The sequence below is a fragment of the Acipenser ruthenus genome, chromosome 3 (assembly GCF_902713425.1).
Source record: "Acipenser ruthenus chromosome 3, fAciRut3.2 maternal haplotype, whole genome shotgun sequence".
In the NCBI taxonomy this organism is placed as follows: domain Eukaryota; kingdom Metazoa; phylum Chordata; class Actinopteri; order Acipenseriformes; family Acipenseridae; genus Acipenser; species Acipenser ruthenus.
Window position 1 is genome coordinate 72,005,116 of NC_081191.1, and position 26,840 is coordinate 72,031,955.

General features: G+C 35.1%; 1 protein-coding gene across 2 annotated transcripts in view; it reads left to right on the forward strand.

The window, feature by feature from the left end:
- Positions 1-26,840, forward strand: part of LOC117394661 (trafficking protein particle complex subunit 8) — an 80,785-nt gene that overhangs the window by 1,590 nt on the left and 52,355 nt on the right. Inside the window, exons 2-14 of one of the 2 annotated variants that reach the window (XM_033993055.3) lie at positions 3,837-4,031; positions 5,436-5,519; positions 8,502-8,591; positions 11,218-11,392; positions 11,706-11,859; positions 12,205-12,304; positions 12,978-13,237; positions 15,428-15,543; positions 17,773-17,923; positions 18,700-18,800; positions 18,924-19,029; positions 22,136-22,267; positions 26,502-26,726. In XM_033993055.3, the coding sequence (XP_033848946.2) occupies positions 3,837-4,031; positions 5,436-5,519; positions 8,502-8,591; positions 11,218-11,392; positions 11,706-11,859; positions 12,205-12,304; positions 12,978-13,237; positions 15,428-15,543; positions 17,773-17,923; positions 18,700-18,800; positions 18,924-19,029; positions 22,136-22,267; positions 26,502-26,726 (1,889 nt within the window). The remainder of the gene's footprint in view (positions 1-3,836; positions 4,032-5,435; positions 5,520-8,501; positions 8,592-11,217; positions 11,393-11,705; positions 11,860-12,204; positions 12,305-12,977; positions 13,238-15,427; positions 15,544-17,772; positions 17,924-18,699; positions 18,801-18,923; positions 19,030-22,135; positions 22,268-26,501; positions 26,727-26,840) is intronic. The other variant, XM_033993056.3, reaches the window with a different exon arrangement.

A 26,840-nucleotide genomic window follows, 5' to 3' on the forward strand; every position in this document is an offset into this window, starting at 1 on the left:
GAAAATGTATATATCCAATTGTTGTAAAACTTGGCTTTGCATTCTTTACCACAACTTACTGAGAGTTTCAAAATATAGGATGGAACCTGTTTCTCTGTCTGTACTGCTGTCATTTTACATGTACACTGTGGCCTACATACAGTGGCTGTAGGTCATGGTGATCTTGTAATGATACGGAAGCTATGGTACTTAAATACTTGTTAAGACTATATAAGAACCAAAAAATAAGGACATTGAAACAAGTGAAATTGTCATTTTTTTTGCTACAGTATGTGTTATTTAAGAAAGGAGACGGGAAGGATATTTATTATCCTACACGGAAAGTCACCGAAAATAACTCATCTGTAGAGGCTATTGTAATTGAAAAGTTTTAGAAAATGCATCTGAACACGAAAGTCACAGAGCTTTGAGCAAAGCACACATTTACTGTCCCAAAAGGCCTTTTTGAGTACAATGCCACATGACCAAACTGCAGTACAAACTAAACTGCACTCCCTTTGGTAAGGCTGGGGCGATGCCTAATATTTCACTATAGATAGTCCTATATCGTTCTCCAAAAAAAGCAAATGCATCAATTCATCGATGTTATGAAAAGGTAAAAAAAAACAAAAACGCAGTAATACATGTGGAGCTGTGGATTACTGTGTAACATTGCAAGTAATGCTTTAAAAACTATTATGCATATTAAATTGATTACATCAGTTTATGCATATACAGTAGTTTATATTTGAATTGTGTTAAGGAACATGATAGTATCCACATTTTGTTTTAATTTAAGCGATGACTGGCACTTGCTTACAATCTGTCCAGCATTAAAGAATACCGTCCTGGGGACTGACGTTGCCTGGATGCTTAATACTTCTGACTAAAGATGCAACTTTTGGAACGATCTTGGTTGTTTTTCTTAATTTTTAGTCGCTGGGGGGGGGGGGGGGGGGGTTGTTCAGATGTATAAATGCAGATTTTGTTTGAAGTTTTGTAGAGTGTCATCTGCAGAGGTCGCGTTTACGCAGGACATTTGAATGAAACGCAAAACAATAACAGCAGTATGTTTCTAAAATGCAGATGTAAAAGAAAACATTTCCCCTTTTCATCCCTATCCAATAATTTTGTTAAAATTACAAAGTAGTTATATGCAATGCAACGTGTAAAAATGGTTCCGTTGCTCCCTGCATCCGTTTTTTTTTTTTTTTTTTTTTTTTTTTAAAAACAACCAGTGGAGGCCTCCCATGTAGCACTGCACACATCCCTGGTATTAGAGTGACTCAGTAATCTGTATCAGAGCATCTTACCTGTTGACTCTCAGCCAAGGATTTGGACAAGTAAAACACATGCTCAAAAATCATGGATGAGGCCTGCAGGGTTTTTATTGAGAACTATTCCGACAACTTTCCTGATTTTGCAAAACTTGCAGCAATTGCAGTTACAATACCTGTATCTTGTGTACCAGCAGAATGGGGTTTTAGGTGTCAGAACAGAGTACAGACAAACAAACGCTCTCATTTACGTGAGGATCTTCTAAAACATGACAATTTCAATGGAAGCGCTTGAGAATTATTAAAACTTTGATTTGGAAAGAGCACAAGTCATTTTGGACTTGGGTGTTAAAAGGAAAATTTTAAAGAACCTTTAAACAGCAAAACTGTATATATAGTTATGATGTTGACAGCTACCCACAGAAACATTGGTACATGTTCTACACCACTGATTTTTACGTTGTGAACGGGGGATTTTCAAAAGAAAATGTTTCATGTGACGAATAAACTCGCAAAAAAAAAAAAAAGGACATGGTATGTCTTCAATTACTATACACTTAAGTGTGTATTGTCGACTAATGTGCTAATTACATTTTTACCAGTTTCAAAACGCTTGATTTCTGAAATGGTCGTTTTTTAAAAGGAAAATAAAACAAAAACCGTCAAAGTGATGTATTGTGATTTGTATTTGTTTACCAGAGTAATAGTGCAGAAAGATTGTGCTTCACTGATTTTAGTATTCAATTGTACAACGAGTTAAAAACTGTAAAGCTCATGAGCAGCACCAAGCAGCATTCTCTATAGAGGCAGAATCACCAGATGCCTGCTTCGCCCACCCTGTATCAGTAGATTCGCTGGTGTCCGAGCGAGTGCTGCACTAATGTTTCATTTTTAGAGGGAAATCCGAGAATCAGCTGTAAGACAGACAAATATGCTTATGTTAGTGCTTTGTAGGAATGGTCTCAAAATAATAGGTTTACCTCGTAAGTCTGGAGTCTCGTTTGAGGTTTACATTTATGGTAATAACTTGCGAAAGTTAATAAATTGAGTGCAAAGGTTGTTGCCATTTACTGCTAGCCTTAGAGGGAATGCTGGATACAAATAAGTTCAGGAGATTTGCTTATAAATAGGGCCTGCAGATTGGTTTACAACCAGCTTGCGTAACACTGGGATACTCAAAGTGCTCTGTAAGAGAATGGAACATGAGCATAGGTCTGCTTGAACTCAACAGGGTAAAGCTGTTCTAGTAGGTCCTTATTGTAGAGTTGTAGTGATGGGGTTGGTCGTAACATATGATTGACGTCCAAAGTGTGGCCGAGTTGAGGCGCTGCAGCAGTGGTTTGAATGTACAATAGTAACAATGTGAAACCGTGAATCTATAGTTTTAAAAAAAGTAGAATAAAATCGAGGGATTATCGGAACACATGCAGTCAGAAACGGCTATAGGTGGCTAGGAGTGCACTATTCAATTTTTCATTGCCATTTTCCTCCAAGTTTTTTCACCTGCTGGGGGAATTCACACATTTTTACATTTACATGGATAACCTCTTATCCAATTGTCTGGTATTAACATGTTTTAGCGTATGTTATTTTGGGCATTTATGGGGGTGTCTGTCTGTCCCATTTGTATGTCACATTTACATTTTTGCACAAATATGGGGAACCAATTATCATGAAACTCAGTATTAACATTACACATCACAAACAACTTAAAAATGTAAATGAATAAAGTACAGGATTGCATTTTGCAGAGTACAAGTCAAAGCAGAATCAGGCCTTCCAATGTTAAACACATCAGCAAAGACAGAAGCATAATTGGAGCACTGCATTATTATTGAGGTCTATACAGTTGTTGCCAGCCCTGAGGCTGATCAGTATGCTCAAAGGTAAACAACTGACTGAGATGCTCCTGGGTAGGTGACTTTCTGAGCTTTCAAGGGTTGTGCCAGGGCTACCTTTCTTCTCGTTGCTTATGTGCAACTCCTCAATTGTGCAACATGAAAAAGATTTACATTTTTGTAATAAACATCTCTGGCTTCCAAATGCTTAGAAGCCGAGGTTGAGGAGGCGGTGGGTTACAGGGAATGTGTGAAAGATGGGAGGCAGGTTAAGAGATGGACAACTCTGGGTACGGTCGTTCATGCAGTCACTTACCTAAAAGCGCCATTCAATGCCAATATGTGTTTTATCAAAAGATAATAAATACTAGAAAGGGTTGAATCAGTAGTCGTTAACAATTTGACCTGAATTACACACAAGCCTCATTTTAAATAGAGATGGCTGTGAAAACTGCGAGTGTACGTGTAATATTGGAGAAATTCTTGAAAAATAAGAGCTCATAATATTCTTGGATTGAGTGTTTTTGGAGTTATGGATAAAAAAAATAAATAAATGTATTTCTCCAAATTCTATATATATATATATATATATATATATATATATATTATACAGGTATATATAATATATATATATACATATATATATAGCCTATATATTTTTTTCAATCAAATGTAATGTGGCAAATTCATTACATTTCATCATAGAATGTTCAATTTGCAACTCTCCCTTTTTTAATTTCAGGCCATATGCGAGATCCTAATAACCAGATCCAAGTAATCAAAAATCTGAAGATACACGTGTCCAATATTGTCACCCAGCCACCTCACCCGGCTGCCATTCGGAAGATGCTGAGTGAAGTTGTCTCTGTCAGCCAGCCAGCGGAAGGATTAGTTGCTAATGTGATCACAGCAGGAGATTATGATCTCAATATAAGTGGTAAGTCACAAGGCTTAAAGCATTGCAGACATAAAAAAAAAATATCTTTCCATATCCTATTACAAGCAAAAGGGCCATCAATTAATCGACCTTTTACAATTATACAGTTAAGTGTTTTAGCTACTTCAGGCATCATAGTGTACAGGTGGTTTGTACATTTATATATATTGTTGCATGTTTGCAGGTTAGTGAGTTGACCGTTTAAATGACTTAAACTAAGGCTTTAAAATGTATTAAACATATTGCTGGGCCCCTTTTTACTAGTGTGGAAGATACTTAAGTTCTTTAATTGTTTATTTTTCTACTTTGAATGTGGATTTGCATAGTCTAGATGTATTGGAAAAAGTCTGACATCAAAAAAACAAGCACATAGCCAGTCTTAGTTCGCACTTCCAATTAAAAGTGCATTTCTGCTAAATGATCATATTTTAACTGACTATGTAACTCATAACTAAGTTTAAAATAACTACCTTTTTAATATTATAAACTTAACTGCAAGTGATTTAACAAGCTGCTTAACATTTGAGAGAACGATTGATGGATTAATACACTGCTTTTTTTGTTAAATCATTCCTGTAATGAGGACCTCTCAGCGAGCTAATCAACTATAGGGATTGTTGGTTATTGTGAAGCGATACAAATTTAAATGTGGTCTTTTTTAAAAATGATTAAAAAAAAAAAAAGAATGGATTGCTTGTGGGATTTTTAAACATTCTGCTTCTCTGATAAATGTGAATGATTATTAAGGGACCAATTATTTCACAACGAATATATTGGAGAACCAGGAAAGTGAATGCATCCTTTTTGTCTTGTTCAACTGGGGAAAAGGTGTTTTTTTTTTTTTTAAATACTAAACAGATGATGCAGCCTAACTTAACAAGATCTACAAAGAGCTGTACACAAATTGCTGAACATATATTTTCTCCACAGCATAATTTGGAGAGCTAGATGAATTTAATTCTTGTTTCATTACAGAATCTTTGTAAGTTGTCTACATGCATACTAATGAAATAGCATTTATGATTATTGTCTGTGAATCCTATATTTACTTTGTGTATAATATATTATTATATTAACATATAGTAAATGTATTTTTCCATTAATGATGTTCATAGTTATATTTAATGACATTATGCAATGTTGTAATTGTAAATGTTTGATCCTCAGAACAGTTATCTAGGCCTAATTGTCTAATTTACTTCTCACTTATATTTAAACATCATATTTTTTAATATTATATATGATACACATTATCAAGGTATATTCTGTACTTGAAGGTGTGAAAATAACAATACTTCTCATCTCTCAAGTTTAAAAACAGACTACCTTGTCTGCTTTTTAAATCCTTTTTAAAGCAATATGATACCCAATTAGGTTAATAACATGGTATTTTATTTCCATCAGATCGCTCAGTTAAAGCTAGTGTTCCTTGGTACAATAGTTGGAAAGAAACACTGACGCAACTGAACACATCCAAGTCCTTCACAGGTATTCTCACATGTTGGTGTGGGGCTTTCATACTCCTGCTTAATTTAAAACCCCTGTTCCTGTCCCCAATCAAAATGTTCCTACTGTAGCTAAACTTGCTGTCTACAGTAGCTAACTCTTGATTCTTTTGTCTGTAAATGGTTCTCTCTCTCTCCTAGATCCCTGTTTGTACATTACTTGCTGTGATGCAGGAGGAGGCTTTCTAGTTTACATGTTGTTTGTGCTCGTATAAAAATGTTAAGTTGCTAAATTGGTAACATTCCTGTACTGTACATCACATTTTTTGTATATTTGTTATTGAGAAATAAGTTTGCTTTTGAAACTTTACCTTAAGTGCAATGAATCTTATTAATGTTTCTCTTGTCTTTGTAGCATTTTGTGTTTAGAAATCAGCATTACTATCCTGTTACATAAACCAAGTTTCTGTGTGTTTAACAGTTTGTAATACATTGTTTTCTTTTTAAAGTGTTACAGAACACCCTGCAAAGTTTACAAGAAATACATCACGTTACCTTTCCTGTGTCACATGTTGTCAGTATTGCAGTGTTACATTTTTTTAACATATTGCTGACTCTCTTTTTAAATTTTTAATCGCACATCATGGGTCATAAATCAACTGGGCAATACATTTCTCAATACTCGGGAGCACCAGGAAGCATGAGCCAGAAAGACTTTGATGTTTTGAAGAAAAATGCTCTCCTGGTGAACGTTCCCAAGTAAAGGCTCGAAAAAAGTAATTCCCTAGTTGATTTACTGTACCTATAATGTGTGATAGAAATCTAAACCATCTTGAATATACTGAAAAAAAAAGTCTGCGATATAGACAACATGGGATACAGCAAAGGTAATATATTTCTTATAAACACTACAGAGGGTTCTTTATTGGCATAATAATAATAGTAATAATAAATAATAATAATAATAATAATAATAATAATAATACATTGATTGTGTAGAGACTTGCTTTACATTTTTACTTTTATCAAATTATTTATACTTTTTATTTAACTGAACATTATGAAGCAGCACATCCAGCCTGTTATCCGCTAATTTACTTCTTTATGTCCTCAGATTCTTCCCTCTAACACAGTCCTGATTCCAGTTATTGCTTGCAAGTTTTCCAGTCTAAGTTGTAACCACAGCACAGCTTTGCTAAGAAAGACGTGTTTACCAATAATATGCTTCACTTTTGTTGTTCTGTGAAGCATTGGCTGAGTATATCTTCTCTTAGGATTAACCACTGAATGAAACATTAAAACAAGAAAAGAAAAAAGTCTGTCTTCAATAACATATATACAGTGCCTTGCAAAAGTATTCAGACCCCTGACCAATTCTCTCATATTACTGAATTACAAATGGTACATTGAAATTTCGTTCTGTTTGATATTTTATTTTAAAACACTGAAACTCAAAATCAATTATTGTAAGGTGACATTGGTTCTATGTTGGGAAATATTTTTAAGAAAAATAAAAACTGAAATTTCTTGCTTGCATAAGTATTCAACCCCCACATATTAATATTTGGTAGAGCCACCTTTCGCTGCAATAACAGCTTTAAGTCTTTTGGGGTAAGTATGTACCAGCTTTGCACACAGTGTCGGAGTGATTTTGGCCCATTCTTCTTGGCAGATTTGCTCCAGGTTGTTCAGGTTGGTTGGACGACGCTTGTGGACTGCAATTTTCAAATAGTGCCACAGATTCTCAGTGGGATTGAGATCAGGACTTTGACTGGGCCACTGTAGGACATTCACCTTTTTGTTCTTGAGCCACTCCAATGTTGCTTTGGCCTTGTGCTTGGGAATCATTGTCCTGCTGAAAGATGAATTTCCTCCCAAGCTTCAGTTTTTTAGCAGACTGAAGCAGGTTCTCTTGCAGTATTTCCCTGTATTTTGCTCCATCCATTCTTCCTTCAATTTTAACAAGATGCCCAGTCCCTGTTGATGAGAAGCATCCCCACAGCATGATGCTGCCACCACCATACTTCACTGTAGGGATGGTGTGTCTTGAGGCATGGGCAGTGTTAGGTTTGCGCCACACATAGTGCTTTGAGTTTTGGCCAAAAAGCTCTATCTTGGTCTCATCTGACCACAAAACCTTTTCCCACATCGCAGCTGGGTCACTCTCATGCTTTCTGGCAAACTCCAGACGTGCTTTCAGATGGTACTTTTTGAGTAACGGCTTTTTTCTTGCCACCCTCCCATACAGGCCAGTGTTATGCAGTGCTCTTGATATGGTTGACTGGTGCACCATTACTCCACTCCCATCCACTGAACTCTGTAGCTCCTTCCAAGTGATTGTTGGCCTCTCTGTGGTTTCTCTCACAAGTCTCCTCCTTGTTTGAGTGCTGAGTTTAGAGGGACGGCCTTTTCTTGGCAGTGCCTGGGTGGTGTGATGCAGCTTCCACTTCCTTATTGATCCAACTGTGCTCACTGGGATATCCAAACACTTGGATATTATTTTGTACCCTTTCCCTAATCTATGCATTTGTATTACTTTATCTCTAACTTCTGTAGAATGCTCTTTGGTCTTCATTTTCCTTCAGATTCACAGCCTGACCAATGATCCTTCAACAGTGGGGTTTTTATCCAGAAAATGTGACAGCAACTTTAATAGTTCACAGGTGGAGGCCAATGGTAAGGTAATTGTGTCCTCGTTAGGGCAATTTCTTTCATCGGTGTAAACTGGGAGCTTCCACAGCACAGGGGTTAAATACTTATGCAAGCAAGATATTTCAGTTTTTTATTTTTCTCAACATAAAACTAATGTCACCTTACAATAATTGATTTTGAGTTTCAGTGTTTTAAAATAAAATATCAAACAGAATGAAATTTCAGTGTACCATTTGTAATTCAGTAATATGAGAGAATTGGTCAGGGGTCTGAATACTTTTGCAAGGCACTGTGTGTGTGTGTATGTGTGTGTATGTGTGTGTATATATATATATATATATATATATATATTTGTAATTATTTTTCATTTCAGCAACAACACCTTGGTTTGAGACCTACAGAGAAACCTTCTTCCAGTCTATGCCAGCATCAGACCATGAGTTTCTTAACCACTATCTGGCATGTATCCTTTCCTATTCTCTGGGAACTTAAAACTCCTTAAGCATTGTGTACACTTTGTATTTACAAAATTATGGAAATACAAGATTTACAGTACAGTTGAGTAGTTCTATTATACTAGTATACTGTTGTACACATGTTAATATTGCATTATGAGACTAGTTCGCAAATACAACAGAATGAGATGGGGAGGGGGTGCAGTGTACAATATTTCAATACAAAGCACATACAGATTCAAATGCTACTTGGGCTGTAGAGTTTTATAACTGAACACATGACTTACTTTTGCTGCCTGCTGTGTGGTACGTAAGCCATATATATTAGCAACGTATTTTTACTGACACATCTGCAGTCATTTATCAGTGTTGCTCAGTGGTTTTCATTTAGCTTGACTGAAAATTTCACGTCGGGTTCAGCATCCAAACTTCATTCATTGGTTCACGATTCCTCTCAGTCTAGCAGCAAACAAGTTCAGAGTTTTGATTGTTCATCTTTCTTCCTCTTGTTGACTTCCTCAAGGATGTAGACTGATTAACAGATTATCAGGTTTTTAAATATGGGTGTGCTTTATTCTTACAATATGTATTAGAACTGAGGTCATTAGGGAAACAACTAGTGAATAATAAAACATGAACAATTATGACTTTTCATGACACAGCATACACACTAAGAAAAAAATATTATTTTTGATAAAATAACATTCCAGAAGTAAATTGGTCAATTAAAAGATTTGCTGAGTGGGATACGAACAGGGAACTAAGAACACCTAACAGTACATAATGCTAACAAGATAATTGATATAAATCTTGCCCAATATATACTGAGCATCAAAAGAAACTTATCACTTTTATATTTGGATAAAATTCAGTAGATGTGATCGGAAAATGACAAACTGTTTTAGAGCAGGTGCAGTGACTTTTTATTGTGCTGATTAACAATTGATATCGCGGAGATGCTGCAAAATGATCTGTTGTTCTTGGGCAGATGTTGTGGCTCTTGGTCTCCCAGTTCGTGGCCTGTCATTGACAGAGTGTGTCTGGTTATACCGTCTTGCCAGGTTTGAAATTGCTGGCTGTGAGCACCCAAGACGGCGAGCCACAGTACGCTGCCCTAGTCCAGCCTCCAACATGCCGATTGCATGAAGGCGCTCCTCTCTTGACAGACGTGGCATATTGTTTTTTTTCTCTGATTTTCTTTATTGCTTTTATTCAAGCTTGCAGTTCAACAGCTGAAATCACTCCATATCCAGTGTCCAATCAACTGTCTCATTAATTAGATGATCAAGTCAATATGCTTCAGTCATAGTCACTCAAGCGTGTCATGGTCAAGGATGAATGATCGAGTGGTTAAAAAGAAACCAAAAACATTTTGTCAATGTCCATCATTTATATACCTTATTTTTTTCGAAACAAAATGTGTTATAATAGTTATAATATATAGCTAATATTTCGTAGGTCAGCAATGTTTTTTTGTATGAAAAACAAACCCATTATGGCAAAGTTGAATTAGATTTTGTAATAGTATGGCAAGAGAACGTTCACCAAGGGTATTGTTTACAAATGCTATGAAAAAATACTGTTAAAATATGTGTTTGAAATAGTGTGCCTCTTTCATGTAGGAAAATGCGAGAGGTGATGGTCATAAATATTAGATAATATTTGCTTGAATCATTTTGTTAGCTATATGTACTTCAAGTAAAAATTGTGCTTTCTAAGCCACACATCAGATTTAAGTATGTCACTAGATATCACTGCCTGTATACTCAATGTTCTGTGCGACAAGACCTACACGCATTTTGTTGACCTACATTGATATTTACATTGAGGTGCACCCCTTGTACATCATGGTTACTTCATTTAACCAGACAAGGCCTGTACAGTAGACTGCTTAATTAAGCAAATGCTGTGGCGTTGACATGAAGTGTCCATAAGAAGACCTGATGCTCGTCAAATGTCAATTGAAAATCAGTGGTCAACACGGATTTATCATCAAAGTAACAAACCAAAGGATATTGTATACACACCAGCCAGCAACAGTTAGTCATATATGTTGCTGTAAACTATATAGCCTATTCAGTAACACTGTGGACCAAGCAATCAGAAGATAAATAGAATTTAATAGGAAAACCAAATTTTGAGCAAGGTTTGATTTTTCTATTGCCAGTGACTTGTATGTCCGTGACATGCGTCCCCTGCCACAGCTGGAAATTCAGAATTGACACGCAGACAGGGTGCCATGTTCCCCAGATTCAGTTGAAAGAATATTCAAACCACTGTTCATCACAGTTGAATAAGCTCTTTATTAGATCTGTGTAGCCAGTAAACCCTTCTATGTCCTAGAGAATGAAGTGTGACCACAAGAGTCTAGAGCCTGTTAAAGGCTAAAGACTTTAATATGAACAAAACGATAGTGTAGCATCATATAGTGTCTTGCCTCATCATACAACATAGTGGAAAATATTCCAGTATATCTAGAATTGTAAATATTGATATTGTTATTGCTGTTTTTGTTTTTTTTTGTTTTATTTTGGAAAAGTGGTGTATAATGGTTACAATGTGTTTTTAATTCATTTTGTTGTATTAAATGTTTTCAAATGTATATTTATTATCCTTAAAATGCATTATAAAAAGGCATGCTTGTAGTTTCATCTAATGAACCTCAGCCTGTGGAACAGTTTTTGAAGCTGTCTCAGGAACAGCACCGGATTCAGCACAGCAGTGACTACACCTATCCAAAGTGGTTTACTCCAAACACACTGAAGTACTATGTGCTGCTTCATGACATCAGTGAAGTAGAGGAACAAAGGTATCTTCAGATATATATTTCTTCTTGTATTCAGCTTTGACCTGAAGTGAAATGAGTTGCCTCAGATTTGTTAAACTACCATTATATAGTATCAAAACTAATGGATGATTTGTCTATAATATAAGCTTTTACCCAAAGGTCCCAACATATATTTAAAAATTCATTTTTTCAGTTATTTTGGTTCTTTGCTTGTATTTTGTACTTCAATTTGGAATATACAGATATTTCAAATACAACGCTATATAGAATGGCTGTTCCCTCAATATATTAGTTATACAATGCATATGTACCTGGGTCTTTATCTTTTTTGCAGGGCAGATACTGTTTATGAAGAAATGAAACAGAGATATGGAACGCAGGGTTGCTATTTACTTAAAATCAATTCCCGAACTTCAGCAATATCAACAGATGAGCAGATACCAGACCCTTGGAGCCAGTATTTACAGAAAAGTAATTTGCAAAACCAGGTACGAAAGAGTCTCTTGATAAACATTTTATTATTGTCGCACATTATAAATTCACACATGTATGAAAGAAATTGTAATTATATTTGGGCAAATGGAGGGTTAAATGGAATTATGTAAACATTTTAGGGTAATATATATATATATATATATATATATATATATATATATATATATATATATATATATATATATATATTCCTCTTCAAAGAAAAAAAAAACTTAATTTTTACTCGTGTTTATATATATATATATATATATATATATATATATATATATATATATATATATAATATAAAAAAAGTTTATCATGAAAAGTAAAAAGAAATGTAATAAACTGTGTTTTAGGAATTGTATGAAGATGGCACATCTGTCGTGATTGGCAGTACAAATACAGAAAACAATGTAAGTGAACCTGAAGTGGATGGAATCGATCCTTCAGTCAAAGGTAAGCCAGGTACATTTTGTTGATGCATGCAGGAAAGTTCATACGCAATCATGTTTCTTTTAAGTTGTAAAGTGTATTGAATTAATTGCAAAACTACTGTATACTGTTCATTTAGAAGTGTAGATATAACATGATACACCACTTCTATACCCATACTTGAGAATCCTGAAATGATACTGAAAAGTTTTATTATAGTAGGTTAAAATGAAGGCTATGAAAGTATGAAGATTGAAATGGTATATTTATGCTTAACCAACAAGTTTTCTAAGAAACTTGTATTGATATTTATGTATTTCCTTTTTATACAATGTACTATAATACTTTCTGTGAAAATGCTAAATCTTAAATTGTTTAGTTTTAAATGCGTAATATGGGAAAAAATATATTGATTGCTCTCTCGTTTAAATTGTTTTGCAAATACACAGACGTGGGTATTCGAAAATTGCTGATTAACATTTACCAGTTATAAGATTGGTTCATTTTGCAGCTGTTTTATGAAAATTGAGGATTAATGCAGTAAATGCAAGATAAGGTTATGTAATCACTGTAATAGCTCTATTGGTGGTTAATGGTTAATAAAAAAAATACAGGTATGCACATTTTTCTTGAAATTGAATGACAGTGGCTTGAAAAATTATATATTCTTTTTTAAAACATTTTTTTTTCTTTTTAGCTGATGGTGTTCCCAACAACTTCAAAACCCACCCTCTTCAGCTAGATCACCCCAGTGATCCAGGTGGTAGCTTTGATGCCCTTGATACCTTAAGGAATGCTGTACAGATAACTGATGGGAAGAAACCTAGCACTGTGACCACACATGGCGCATGTTTGACACTTAATGACCATGACCGGATTAGACAGTTCATTCAGGAGTTTACATTCAGGGGGCTTCTACCCCATATAGAAAAATCTATCCGTCAACTTAATGACCAGGTAAGAGAAGACATTTCACTATTGTTTGCTTGTGTATTAACTTACTTGTATAAAAGTAGAAGTTACTTACTGTGGTAATGTTAAAAATAAAATTAACTGCTAAATGGGTAGAATATATTGTAAAGCATATTCCATGACTACTGCAAAACAGTACACTGTAGCAAATTATTATTATTATTTTTATTATTATTTATTTATTTATTTATTTATTTATTTATTTATTCATTTATTTATTTATTTATTTATTTATTTCTTAGCAGATGCCCTTATCAAGGGAATACTTACAATTGTTACAAGATATCACATTATTTTTATATACAATTACATTATTTTTTACACATTATTTTTACATACAATTACCCATTTATACAGTTGGATTTTTACTGGAGCAATCTAGGTAATGTACCTTGCTCAAGGGTACAGCAGCAGTGTCCCCACCTGGGATTGAACCCACGACCCTCCGGTCAAGAGTCCAGAGCCCTAACCACTACTCCACACTGCTGCCCTATAAAAATATAAAATATAAAAATGTTTTGCAAATACAGAGAGGTGCAAACGTGTGTGCTTTTTTTTTTTTTTTTTTTTTTTTTTTTTTTGGGCTTATGGGTTTTTTGAATTGCTATAATTTAACCTCAGACTATTGCTGCAGTACTTTGTGGTCATGTGTGTTTAAGGGTTTTGCTGGATAGACAGCACACTTGATAGATTGTTTCCGTTCTAGTCTTGCAGATTATTGCAGATCTTAAGTTTGCATACAATGGTGTGAGGAACTTTCATTTATTGTTGCTGCTTCTCTGTCTAAAGCCCTAGTGGGAGTCATGATAGTGTATTGCTCATATTTACTTTTAATATCTTAACTGTGCCAGAAATAGACAATCCTTAGATCAAGTTACCGATAATAACAGAAAAATCACCCCGAAGACCTATTTAGAATTTTTTTTAAAATTTTTTTTAAAATGCTAAACTTTTGCCAATATATTTGAAATTCCTATCATTCACTACTCTCTTTCTACATAAAGAAGGCGGGCAGTGTGCAAAGACACTGCTACTGACCAATCATCAATTGTTGTGCACCTACGTAATAGAATACACACAGGGGGGGATGAAAAAAAATACTCTATACAGTGCTCCAGATAATTTTTCTGTCAGCAGTAATCACTCCCAGAGTTTTGTTAGCAGGAGTAATTTTAAATGTCCCACAAACTGCAGCAGTACAGTTTTGTGATAATAAAACAAGTCAGGTTTTACTCTGGCTTTTATATTTTTGTAGTCTTTTGTGGACTAATCCTTTGAATAAATTTTAGTCTCTACTGGTATAGAATCCTCAAGTGCTTTACACCCTGTTTTTATTCTGTACCTTAAATTACTATAAACAGATACACTAATCATACATCATAACAAAATGTATTTAGTTTGTTTATTTTGCAACTTTTGTAGTGGTTTTGCAATATAAAACATTGCACTAAAACAGAAAATATCATTATAATTTGTACAGCCCTATAGTGATTTTCATGAAAAAATTTCAGGTTTCCCTTCTCAAATAAAAGGTGTAGTCCATTACAGTTGTTACAAGGGAGGAACTAAAATTATTATTTTTTTTTTTTTTTGGAGCTTGTGGTATAGACTAGTATAACAATTGATCAACAGGGTTTTACTTTATTGTACTTGTGTTCACTTTATTGCTGGTGGAACACAGAGCCACCAAAACAGATCTCAATACTTGGTGAATTGGCCTCCACCATATTAGTGAAATGTACATGCAATTTGTTATAGAATGTATATGTTTTATATTTGTGTTTATATTTAACAACCAAAAATAACCGATTGTTGTCAAATAATAATAAAAAAAAACACAAAAAAAACCTGATCAACAAAAAATAAGAACAGAAAGAATCAAGCCCTAAATATCTTATATTCTTTTTTTTTTTATATGCTATTAGGTAATTTGATCTCCTGTGGTTTTTAAATGAATGTTGGACCAAATAATTTTGGCCTGCTTCCTAGCTTCTTGCTTACATGACCCATGTGCATTTTTTAATTGGGGTTGGTTTTCATTATGTCTGTCTAAAGAACAGTATCAGCATCTGAAATCTGCATAAAGCTGATTAGGTACATTTTGATTTTGTATCCCTACTTGTGTTGCATTTCGAGTATTGGTGACTAATGCATGTGTTTTTTGTTTTTTTTCAGCTGGTGTCACGAAAAGGTTTGAGTAGGTCTTTATTTTCAGCTACTAAGAAGTGGTTCAGTGGTGGCAAAGTACCAGAAAAAAGTATAGCTGAACTGAAAAATACAGCAGGCCTGCTGTAAGTATTATGTTTGATTTATTATTATATTAAACACAAAAAAACTATGTTGTACTTGACGGTAAGAGCTGACAATTCCAAAAAAGACGGGAAACTGTCAGGTAAGGCTGCCACTGCGCCCTTACCTGACCCATGCTCTGACAAGGCTTTCCAGCACACACTGCTTAACTGGTGCAGTTCAGACAACGTGTAGTTACCACTGGACAGGTGAGGTGAGGTCTAAAACCAGAACAACCATGGTTGTTTTCATGTTGTTGTAGAATTATATGTGAATTGGAAAAGCTAATTAGAATAGTTGGATTATTAACACATTTGGAGTGAAACAAGTTATTTATCAGGAGGCAGTGTGGTCCAGTGGTTAAAGTCCAGGGCTTGTAACCAGAAGGTCACTGGTTCAAATCCCATTTCCTGCCACTGACGGTCACCGGTTCAAATCCCACATCTGACACTGATTGACTCACTGTGTGACCCTGAGCAAGTCACTTAACCTCCTTGTGTTCCATCCTGTGGATAAGATGTTAAATCAGTGTCCTATTGTAAGTGACTTTGCATATAATGCACAGTTCACAGCCTACCTCTGTAAAGCGCTTTGTGATGGTGGTCCACTATGAAAGGTGCTATATAAAAATAAAGATATTATTATTATTATTATTATTATTATTATTATTATTATTGTGTACTTTTACAAGTATCCACATATTTACAAATGTCACAACTATTTCAGCTATTTCTTTTTTTTTTTTGTTTGTTTTTGTTTATGAAAGACAAACATGTGTTTGATAGGGTGGAAAAGATATGTGATGTATGTGCGGCATAGTAATGTACAGAACCACTAAAGGTACATGGTGTAAAAATGAAAATGGCAGGCTACCTTCTCATGCTCACGACTTACTATACTATCTCTTGCTGACGAGCCTCCCTTTTTAAATTTACACCATGTCCCTTTAGGGCTTCCGTAGTAATGAGCTCATTGAAGAGAGGCAAATAATACGGTACACAAGCAGTTTTCAACCAATCAATCCATGAACTTCATAGATCTCTTATCCATTTATGAGACTGACTCGTCTGAGCTTCTAAAGGATATGTATTAGGCTGTTTCAGAGAACTTTTGAATCCACAGCAACCCACTGCTGACTACACATATTGTCTGAAGTGAATCCACCTACTGTACCAGTTAAGCAGTGTGTGCTGGAAAGCCTTGTCAGAGCATGGGTCAGGTAAGGAGCGCAGTGGCGGCCTTACCTGACAATTTCCCGTCTTTCTTGGAATTGTCAGCTCTTACCGTAAAGTAAAAAGTAGTTTTTTGTTTAATATCCATTATTTTTTCACTGAAAGGCTGATTTTAAAACATGATATTTATATGCAATGGAAAGTAGATCCCTCCATTTAGATTGTAGTCCTCTCTGTATGTTTTAAAATACGTTTTTGGTTTGCTATTTATTTTTTTATTTGTGGTGCAACTCTTAGTTTTTGTATAAGAAAAATGATCTACTATTATAGCAAGCATTCCCAAGTAGGACCACATTTTTATACCTTGTTTAAACATGTACATTGATTCAAATGGCACCATTAAGAGGAGAATGTTACATTTCCATACAATCGATTCAACCATTTCATCACTTGATATAAAAAAGATAATAGCCTTATAATCATAAAGAACAGGATATCCCAGATACTTGTAACTCTGTTAACTAGGGATTTCAACATGTAAACAAACACTGGGGTAAATCACATACAAAAAAAATAAACACTTAAGCACTGCTTTTTTACTTTTTTTTTTTTTTTTCAAATAGAGATACCCTATACTGTATGTATTGTACGTTATAGTTCACACGGAAGGAGGGTTCTGAACATAAATGATCAGTCAAATGCTGCAAATCCATAATTGTTTGAGCAATTTATTATGTGATTTTTGTGTTCAGAAACAATTTGGTAATATTAATTATCATGCACATTATATTGTTTGTAATATGTTATCGTACACGATATATTAATATTACAAATATATATATTTTATGCTTATGTTTTAAAGTGTCTATAATGCATATACTAAATATATACCGATCTTGCATTTTGCATTTGACCTGAATAACTTAATAAATTGCTTGCATAGTCAAGTTTTTTTTACAATAGATTTCTAGTTTTTACAATACAAAGGCCCTCCCCTGCCCCCTTCTCCCTGCTGCTTCATGCCATTGCTTTTAAATGTGTGTGCTTGCTACCTTGCAGATATCCTCCAGAGGCTCCTGAACTTCAGATAAGGAAGTTGGCAGATTTGTGCTTTTTAGTGCAGCATTATGACTTGGCATACAACTGCTACCATACAGCCAAGAAAGACTTTTTGAATGACCAAGCAATGCTTTATGCTGCCGGTGCTCTGGTAAGTGGAACATTGTATAAAACGTTTTCATGGGAATCCTTGATACCCACCGTGCTTGGACACCTTCCATAGGGATTGTCTAGGATAGCTTAAAAAAAACAAAAAAAAAAACACAGATCATTGACAACTTTGAGAAACGTTCAAAATAAGTGTAAAGCTACATAGAGATTTGATGACACTAAGCTTTAGTTCTGGTCGATTTTAAATTGATTTCCTTGTATTTGAAGAACAACTATCACGTTATTAAACTGAAGCAACACTTGGCAACCCAATAAGGGATAGGAACAGATTGGTTGGAAGGAAGGGATTGAAAATTCGAGAGATTCATCGTTTTGCATGCTTTTCCCAGAATACCAAAAGAGGTATTTCAGACAAGCTGAGTGTTGACAGGCTTACCAATCCTTTTCTTAAATGAAACCTGACCTCTCTGGAACTGTTGTCTTTGTATAGAAATGTAATGTGCTAACTAAACTTTGCCATAGTTCCAGAGGGGGCAGACATTACAGTTGTGCACCCCCTAGTGGTAATTTCTAAAACCACCTTTTAGGTAGTTAAGGACAGTTTTTCTTCAATAGTTTGGTAAGCTTAAGCAGAAACAATAGAGAATGACAGAGAACACACACAATGTAAGAATAAACATAAAAATAGACACATACAAATGTAATAATTATAAATGTAGATGGCATTAAGTACCACCTTTAAGGTAAATCTAAAACACCACCATGTAGTGTGAGATTTATTTCGATTTTAAACAGGAAACGTTCTTTGTCTTTTAGGAAATGGCAGCAGTATCTGCTTTTCTACAGCCTGGTGCTCCCAGACCCTACCCAGCACATTATATGGATACAGCAATACAGACTTACAGGGACGTGTGCAAGTATGTGGAATACGTCTCATAGTTACGAGATATAAATAGTACTACAATTAGACTAATTTAACATTTGATCTGTTCTCGTTTTTAATTCTGTTTAAAAGTATCAGTTTTACACTCTTATTACAGGAACATGGTGCTGGCAGAAAGGTGTGCTTTGTTGAGTGCTGAAATTCTGAAGAGCCAAGTAAAGTGTTCAGAAGCTGCCACTCTCTTAATCCGGATGACCAGTGAGGTAAAACAGCAACAAAACAGTTCAATTTTGAAATCAATTTCTTTTTTGTACAATCAATATTATCCTCTATTTTCATGTGATGAATATTTTGGTACTTTTCAGTCTATAGAGTGTATGAACCTTTAGGGCAGGGCTATTTTAACATTTATTTATTTATTTATTTATTTATTTATTTATTGATTGATTGTTATTTTTTAAACAATGCACCTTCTGTTTAGTTTTATTTAATATATAATTTATATCACAAAAGTTTGGGACTGACAAACTCCTGGTTTAGGACAGAATACCAAACCGTAGGCTTAATTCTTAAAAGTTTTAATTACATGTCTTTGGATGCACAGAATTAAGACAGTATTTGGAAACACTCGTATTCACTTTCTATTCGGGCAATAATACAAAATAGTCTGCACTGTAAATTCTTATCACGTTACCATTGACTTCCCATCTTAGCATAAGTGTGTGCCGTTTAAAATGTTTACAACATCAAAAACATTAACCTCAAGATAAAACTATAGTAACTAACAATGACAAACTTTTTTATTATTAAAGCGAACGTAGAAATTATCCATTGGGATTTGGTAAACTTTCTATCGCTTTGCACTTTGTCAACTCTTTTGTGTTTTCTTCCTTCGTTTTTCTTTTGCAAGTAAGAAATGTATCCAATTCAAACACAGGAAAACAAATTCAGCCAGCCCTTATTGCTGTAACTAAAATGCAGCCGCGCCTAATAATAGAGTGGGCAGAACATAGCGTGATCACGTTATCCTCTGTGAGGAGGTGTGTGCGAATCAGTAGCAGTTTTGAAATCTATGTAAGATTCTCAGTAATCATGAATGCAAAATAAATATATATTTAATACAACTTTTTGTCCACTACACGTCTGTCTTAAAATATTTAATTATGTTGTAGTTTTGTATTAACAGAGCTGTAAAGTCACTACATATCGCAAAAGACAATGAAACCTGTCGTATTAATCGTAATAATACTTTCTCAAAATATTGTATAAATCTCACATTAATATAATTCTTTGGTTTGTACAATTCACCTAGATTACATTTGTCACAAATTTTTTTTTTTTCTAAGTGGATTATACTGTATAACAGTTTGTTTTTAAGACAAGTGGCCATTGAATTTCCAGACTTAGCCGTGGCGCCATGTCTGTGGCACCCTGAGTTGTGGTTAACCTATTAACCACACCGACTTCATTATGCTACACATACAAACTGCTTAAAAATAAATGTAAATACCATTTAATCTTTCTGAATCCCTTTCATGTTATTCTGTCGGAACATTAAAAAAACTAAAAAAATAGTTGACAGTTTTTGGGCGGTATTTCAAAAACAAATTCTAAACTCTCAAATTACATAATTGGTTAATGCTATGTGTCCGGAAGACATACCTCTTTGAATTATTATCCTATCAGGTGGGGGGTTGGAAGATATATGTGGGTTGGATTAAGTGTCGCGCATTCAGGTTTGTCGAAGTTTAGCTCATTCTCTGCTCCGAGACAATGGGAACAGCAAGCGATACTGCATTGACAGAGTGGCTGTCTCATGCCACACCCTCCTGACAGTCTTGGCAGAGTGACACATATGTTTTAAGGGGCAGGCTGTAGCATAAAAAATAAAAAAACCATTTAGGGCCTAATACTTTATATACGTATTTTGTATGAAATGTTAGTCATTATTTTGTAACTTTAAAAAGTACTGTTATGAATAAAAGTAAGCGACTTCTATCAGGATATTCTTTATAGTCTTTTGAAAATTGTATTTTGGACCAAAACTGAAAAGTGTAGCAGTGTATAATTTGCTTAAAGTGCAAACAATTGAAAATCTGCCTGTAAATAGTTTACAGATTTACCCTCACACCACTAGCTAACTGGTAACCTATAGTGACCTATTCCTAGTGTTGGAACAGTTTATTGATAGATTTATTTTTTTCTCAATTTTAGTTATAAAAAAAAGGTTTGTAACCATATATGATGGTCATCTGAATTTAAAAAAGAACCCTTGTTAATGGGATTCTGGTATGGCTTTAATTTAAAAAGCCATTCCATGAAAATCAGGCAGAAATTAGGGTTGCAATTAATGGGAGCAGAAATAATGTTTAAGATAATTGCTCTTATCCAAGATATTGTCCAACCCAAAATGTTCCCCCATTTTTTTTTCAGAAAGTAAAAAAACAAATAACGATGCAGGGATGAGGAGGTAAAATACGAATTAGTACGCTGAAGAAGGCATTAGCAGAAATGTTTGTCTACTTGACTTACTTATAGTCTTACCTTAAAATTCTCAATCGCTACAATCGTTGTATAAATGAATCCACTTTATGAACAATTAATACTTTAGTTCACATGCAAACCGCATGCAAAAAGCTAACAAGTCTGAATCACTGAAGCAGCAGGGTTTGCATTTCTGTGTGCCATTACAGGAATCCTGCAATTGAGACAGATGCCTACATTTTTTAAGTAAAGTATAATAGTTTAGTAAATTATGTGTATTCGATTAATAAACTATACAGAAATGCCCATCCCTAGTTCGTGCCCTCTGTCACTCAGCTGTAAAACTGGACACCTGATGGATTCTTACATTTTTTTGATTGCAGTAAGCATTGAGTATGCCCGTCCAGAAGCTAGGAGATTCTAGTTTAGAATCCAGCTCTACTGCTGTTTGTCTTTTGGGCAATTTTTTTTCAGCTAGAGACGTGGCCCACTTGTCTGTAAAATTGAGAAATAGCTGGGCCTCGCTGTAAATGAGGTGTGACATCCAAGTACTGTTAGAATCCTGCCTAAATAATTTCATACATTAAGATTGTGAAGTTTTACAAACATTTCTGGAAAAAAAAGTTAGACTTCATCTTAATTCTGTTTTTGAAGTCAAAATTCAGGGCTTTGTTTTCAGAAGAGAGCTGCATGCCATGTCGCTGTCTCAAAACAAACAAAAAAAAAACATATTTCTTGTATTCACTGCATTGATAGTCGAAATACTTTGAGAATATCTTGCAGTTTTTATTAATATCTTTCAAAGTGCTTTGTTTTACAGTTTTAGTGAACGTTGATTTGTTACAAGGGCATTGTAGTAATTTTTTTTTTTTTTAACTAATTTAGGATTCAGACCTACGAAGTGCCCTTTTACTGGAGCAGGCTGCACATTGCTTTATAAATATGAGAAGTCCGATGGCGCGCAAGTTTGCATTTCATATGATACTGGCCGGACATAGGTTTAGCAAAGCTGGGCAGGTAAGTTTCTCTCTATTCTTCTTTTTTATATAAACATTAAGAGCTGTACTCTGATTAGCACCAATCTTGGATTACTTTGTCTAAGGTAGGGGTGTCGTGATACACTAATGTCATGATCTGATACAGTACGTATTTCTTGACAGTCCTGTAGGGCTACTTTTATGATGTATAATAAGATGAAATGATCATTTAATGACTGACTTGTTAAAAGACAACAATTGAACGAGATAGGGGAGAGTATGTATTCACACCAACTATAAAACATACGTATTCTTCATTCAAAAACCTCTTTATGAACTGCAATGATTTATGTTTTGCTTTTGGTCTTGTATCAATGCAAACGATACATATTGTACCTCAAATATGATATGATCATGTAAAGAAGGTATCACGATTCATTGATGCACAGTGAATCGTTCCACTTCCCTAATCCTAAGGTAACCTTCCATAGTCCAATGTGTATTTTTTAAATAGTAGCTCTTTGCAATTAACTTAATGTACCACAGTTTATTTTTTAAAACATACATTAAAATACAATTTACTTTGAGCATTCTTTGACCCACTTGCGTTTGTGACCTCTGTGTCTGATTCAGCTCTTAGTCATTGAATGTATCAAACTTCAATTCAAGGCTAGTTGTATTTCCTTCACATTCTGGGCAGTAGATGAAGCATGTGGACACATTTTAAAGCATTATAGTAATGCTTTTGGAGCTACTGTTTTGACCTTACTAGAGTGTCTTGCTGATATCAACAGTTGGAGGTCTTAAAATCTCTTGCAATTGAACTTAGATAAGACAGATGTTTTGCTGTTAGGTTCTCAGCAACAGCTAGAACTTGCAAATTCCTGAAAAATAGATTGGGCTAAAAATAGGACTGGTCTGTGGTCTGTGGACTGGTCTGGGAAGTAGTAAGCTTTCCTCAGCTGGGACTTGTGTGTGACATCCAGTTAGGCAGGGACATGACAGCATATAGGAGGGGTGCCCACATCAGCACGGGCAGAGCTGAGTGAAACAAGCTGCTGTGTGATACTAGGCTAACGGGCTGGGAATAATCGTCCTAATAAACTGTGGATCTTGATACTGACCTTAATTCATTTTCCACTGTACGTTACAGTATTAATTTGGTCATTGTACATTTCGTGAACAAAAATGACCATATCCGTTATAAGGCCAAACACAAATAATACGGTCTCCGAATTCTGTACCCCGACAACCGCATTATAAGGGGTAGCACTATATAATGTTGTGTGTGATGCAGCTTATGTTACTATTTGTTCAACTTACTAAGTACCGTATTCCTTCAAATTTAAGATGCAGTTTTTTAACCGTTTTTTGGCGTCTCAAAAATATCCTGCGGCATAAATTCGAGTACAGTAGTGATGCGTGTATTAAAATCGGCAACAAAAGACGTGACTACCCAAGTACACAAACAGCAACGTGACTGACTGCCGAGAAGACAACAAAGACGTCACTGCCTGATCTCAAATCATCCATGATACAGGCAGCCAGTTTCAAAGAAGCATCATTAGCTTCCTGAGGAATTCAAAGGAAGCTTTTACAATTTCAGCGTTTCCAACAAACCAGTACCAGCTTGGACAGATTGGAAATGCTGATCAGACACCTGCATTTTTTGACATGCCAAACCACAGTTAACAAATTGGGAGAAAAACAGGTGTGAGTAATCATGACGAAATGAGAAGCAGCACATAACTGTAATGCTCTGTGTGATAGCAGACGGCTGCAAACTGCCTCCATATGCGTAATTTGAGGTTGTAAATGCATATTTATTTGATTTATTTTTTTTCTCAAATTGAGGGTGGGAAATTTGGGCTGTGTCTTAAATTTGAAGGAATACGGTAATCCCTTTTAGATCCGTGTATCAAGCGGATTTTTAGAGGACAGAAGTTAATTCAGTTGCAATGCATCAGTCTGTACCAGTTGCACACATAGCATTTCTTCCTCAAAGTGGGGGTTGGGACCCTGTAATGTTTATGGTAGGTGGCAAAAAGTACTGGAAAGGTTTTCTTTTTTTTGATTATCTGCAGAGGCTTTTTTGTAGTTTTGGTAGCTCAGTAAAATTAGGTATTTGTTGCATCCCTCTTGAGTTAGCTGGATTAAATGTATCCAATCAATTTGAAATTGACAACGACAAAATATTTTGCCATTATTTTGATGCAGTGAGGTACATGTAGTTCTGGAACAAGCTTCCCACATTGCCTCAAGGGCCCCGTACTTGTGTGGTGGGATGACTGTTGTCAGAAGTAAATAATTCACACTAGAGCTGCACTCACTAGAGCAGTACAGGGATTTTTCTAAAGCTAACCTGTAAATATTTTAGAAATTGTGTCTCTCCCTCCCCCCATAAGTGCTTCTGTCTAGTGATGGGCACATGTAAGTGTTTATTCGAGTAATCGTATAGAAAATTGTAATCGTTAAAAAAAAAAATAATAATTACTAATCGTATAATCTTGTATTGCAACAAATATACATGGTCTAAACAGACCGTGTCTCATGTCTTCATTGGACAACTGTAAAATATAAATAAGTTTCAATTAAGTAACGTCTCTTATTAAATACTGTACATACCACCTGGTCCTGGTATACGTTCTGCTACATGAAGCCTTATAAATAATGTAGTACAGACCCACGCTAAGCCTGCCACTGCAACTCAACATATTACTATAAATGCATATTAAATAAATCATTATTTCTTTCTATGGTACAATTACTCCAGCTCCTGACAGATTAAAAAAAAAAAAAACAGCCATTCTTAATGGGCAACAGAAGTGGCTAGAATGCACCATTGCACAAGTTAAAACTATTTTAATTAGTCAATTTAATGAATAAGAGACTACAAAACAAAAGATCATCCAATTTTGGTTTTGTTAGCGGTCGTGGTGTAATTATTTGTATGCAAACCGCTGTGGTTAATATTAATAAGCAAGCTGATACCAATCGGAACATGAATGAGATTGCAACCAATAAACATTAAAAATAGTCCAGAGTGATTTTGGGGGAGGCGGGGGGGGAGGCAATTGTTTGGGGACATTTTAACAAAGTAGACACTAAACAGTAAAATTCACACTTTGCAATAAGACTGAGCTACATGAACAGCATAAGGGACGATGGAAAACCACCTACGATACAAGCAGCATGTATCCTTCTACCTGCAGAGAGAGGCCCAGCCGCAAGCCTCAGGCTCTGTTGACTGCGAGACTGACAGTATCTTTCATTAGAAAAGTATTAAAGTATGTGCAGCAACAGTAAATGAACAGTGACGCTGTTTTATCTATTTAAAAAACGTAAACAGTGGCGACTCTGGATCCAACCTTCTTCAACTATTAATTCTGCCTGTGTTTTCACCCACCTTCGCCACATGTAATAAAAGCACCACCAAACTGAAAGGTCAGTGAAAAAAACAGATTTAAAAGAAGATCTGCGTTGAATGCACCCCATTAAGCTTGGAATTGATAAAGGGGTTATAAAGCTAATAAAGGTCTAACTGGAAACTTCTACTGTAGCTATTTCTGTGTTTTTTTTTTTTTTTTGTTGTTTTTTTTTTTAAAACAAATTCAGCTCAACTCAGATAAATCCAAAAGCAGATTTTAAATTTAAATAAGATAAATCATGACATCAAGGCACATTAATCTATCTATCTATTTTTTTTATACTGCTTTAAGTTTCTATCTGTTATGCAGCTAAGCGAGTCTTCATAACAAGTATGATATCTAATAAGTTTTCAGTGCCACAGGGGAAGATCTGAGCTGGGTCTATACCTGGCATGACCCAGATCTGTTCAGATAGTGTGCTTTTATTAAACCTATAGTAATTAATTTAATTATTATAGGATAGGCAATTAATTGGATAGGCAACAGAATATCTACTGATATTCAGAGTGCTCCCAGATGCAGGTACAACCGACACTGCTTCATACATATTACATTACCTCATCTGTAAATTAACTAGAGGACAGTGCGCAGAAGTGCCCTAACAGGAACTTAAGCCTATTCAATTGATCTAAATAGTGATGTACATTCATACGGTTTCCATCTAAATAACTGAAAAAGTGACACCTCTGACATTTTATATACTGTTCCAAAAACATAAGAAACTTTCTTCTGTCTTTAGTGATGTTGGTTTTCCAAGCCACGGTGTTTAAACTGTGGTGGCTGTATTTAGTTATGTTGGAATGAAATGAGTATTGATGTTTGTGCTTTTTTTCTTTATATATACAGAAAAGGCATGCCCTGCGGTGTTACTGTCAAGCTATGCAAGTGTACAAAGGAAAAGGCTGGTCCCTTGCCGAAGACCATATTAACTTTACCATTGGACGCCAGTCTTTTACATTGAAGCAACTGGACAACGCAGTGTCAGCCTTCAGGCATATATTGATCAATGATAGCAAGCAAACAGCCTCCCAACAAGGGGCTTTCCTTAGGGAATATCTTTATGTTTACAAGGTAGGTAAAGTGAAAAAAAACAACCAACTAAAACCCTTAAAGCCGGGAATAATAGTTTATGCTTCTACTGACTAGTGAAGATGCATGTGATTACTATAATATGCAACATGATGA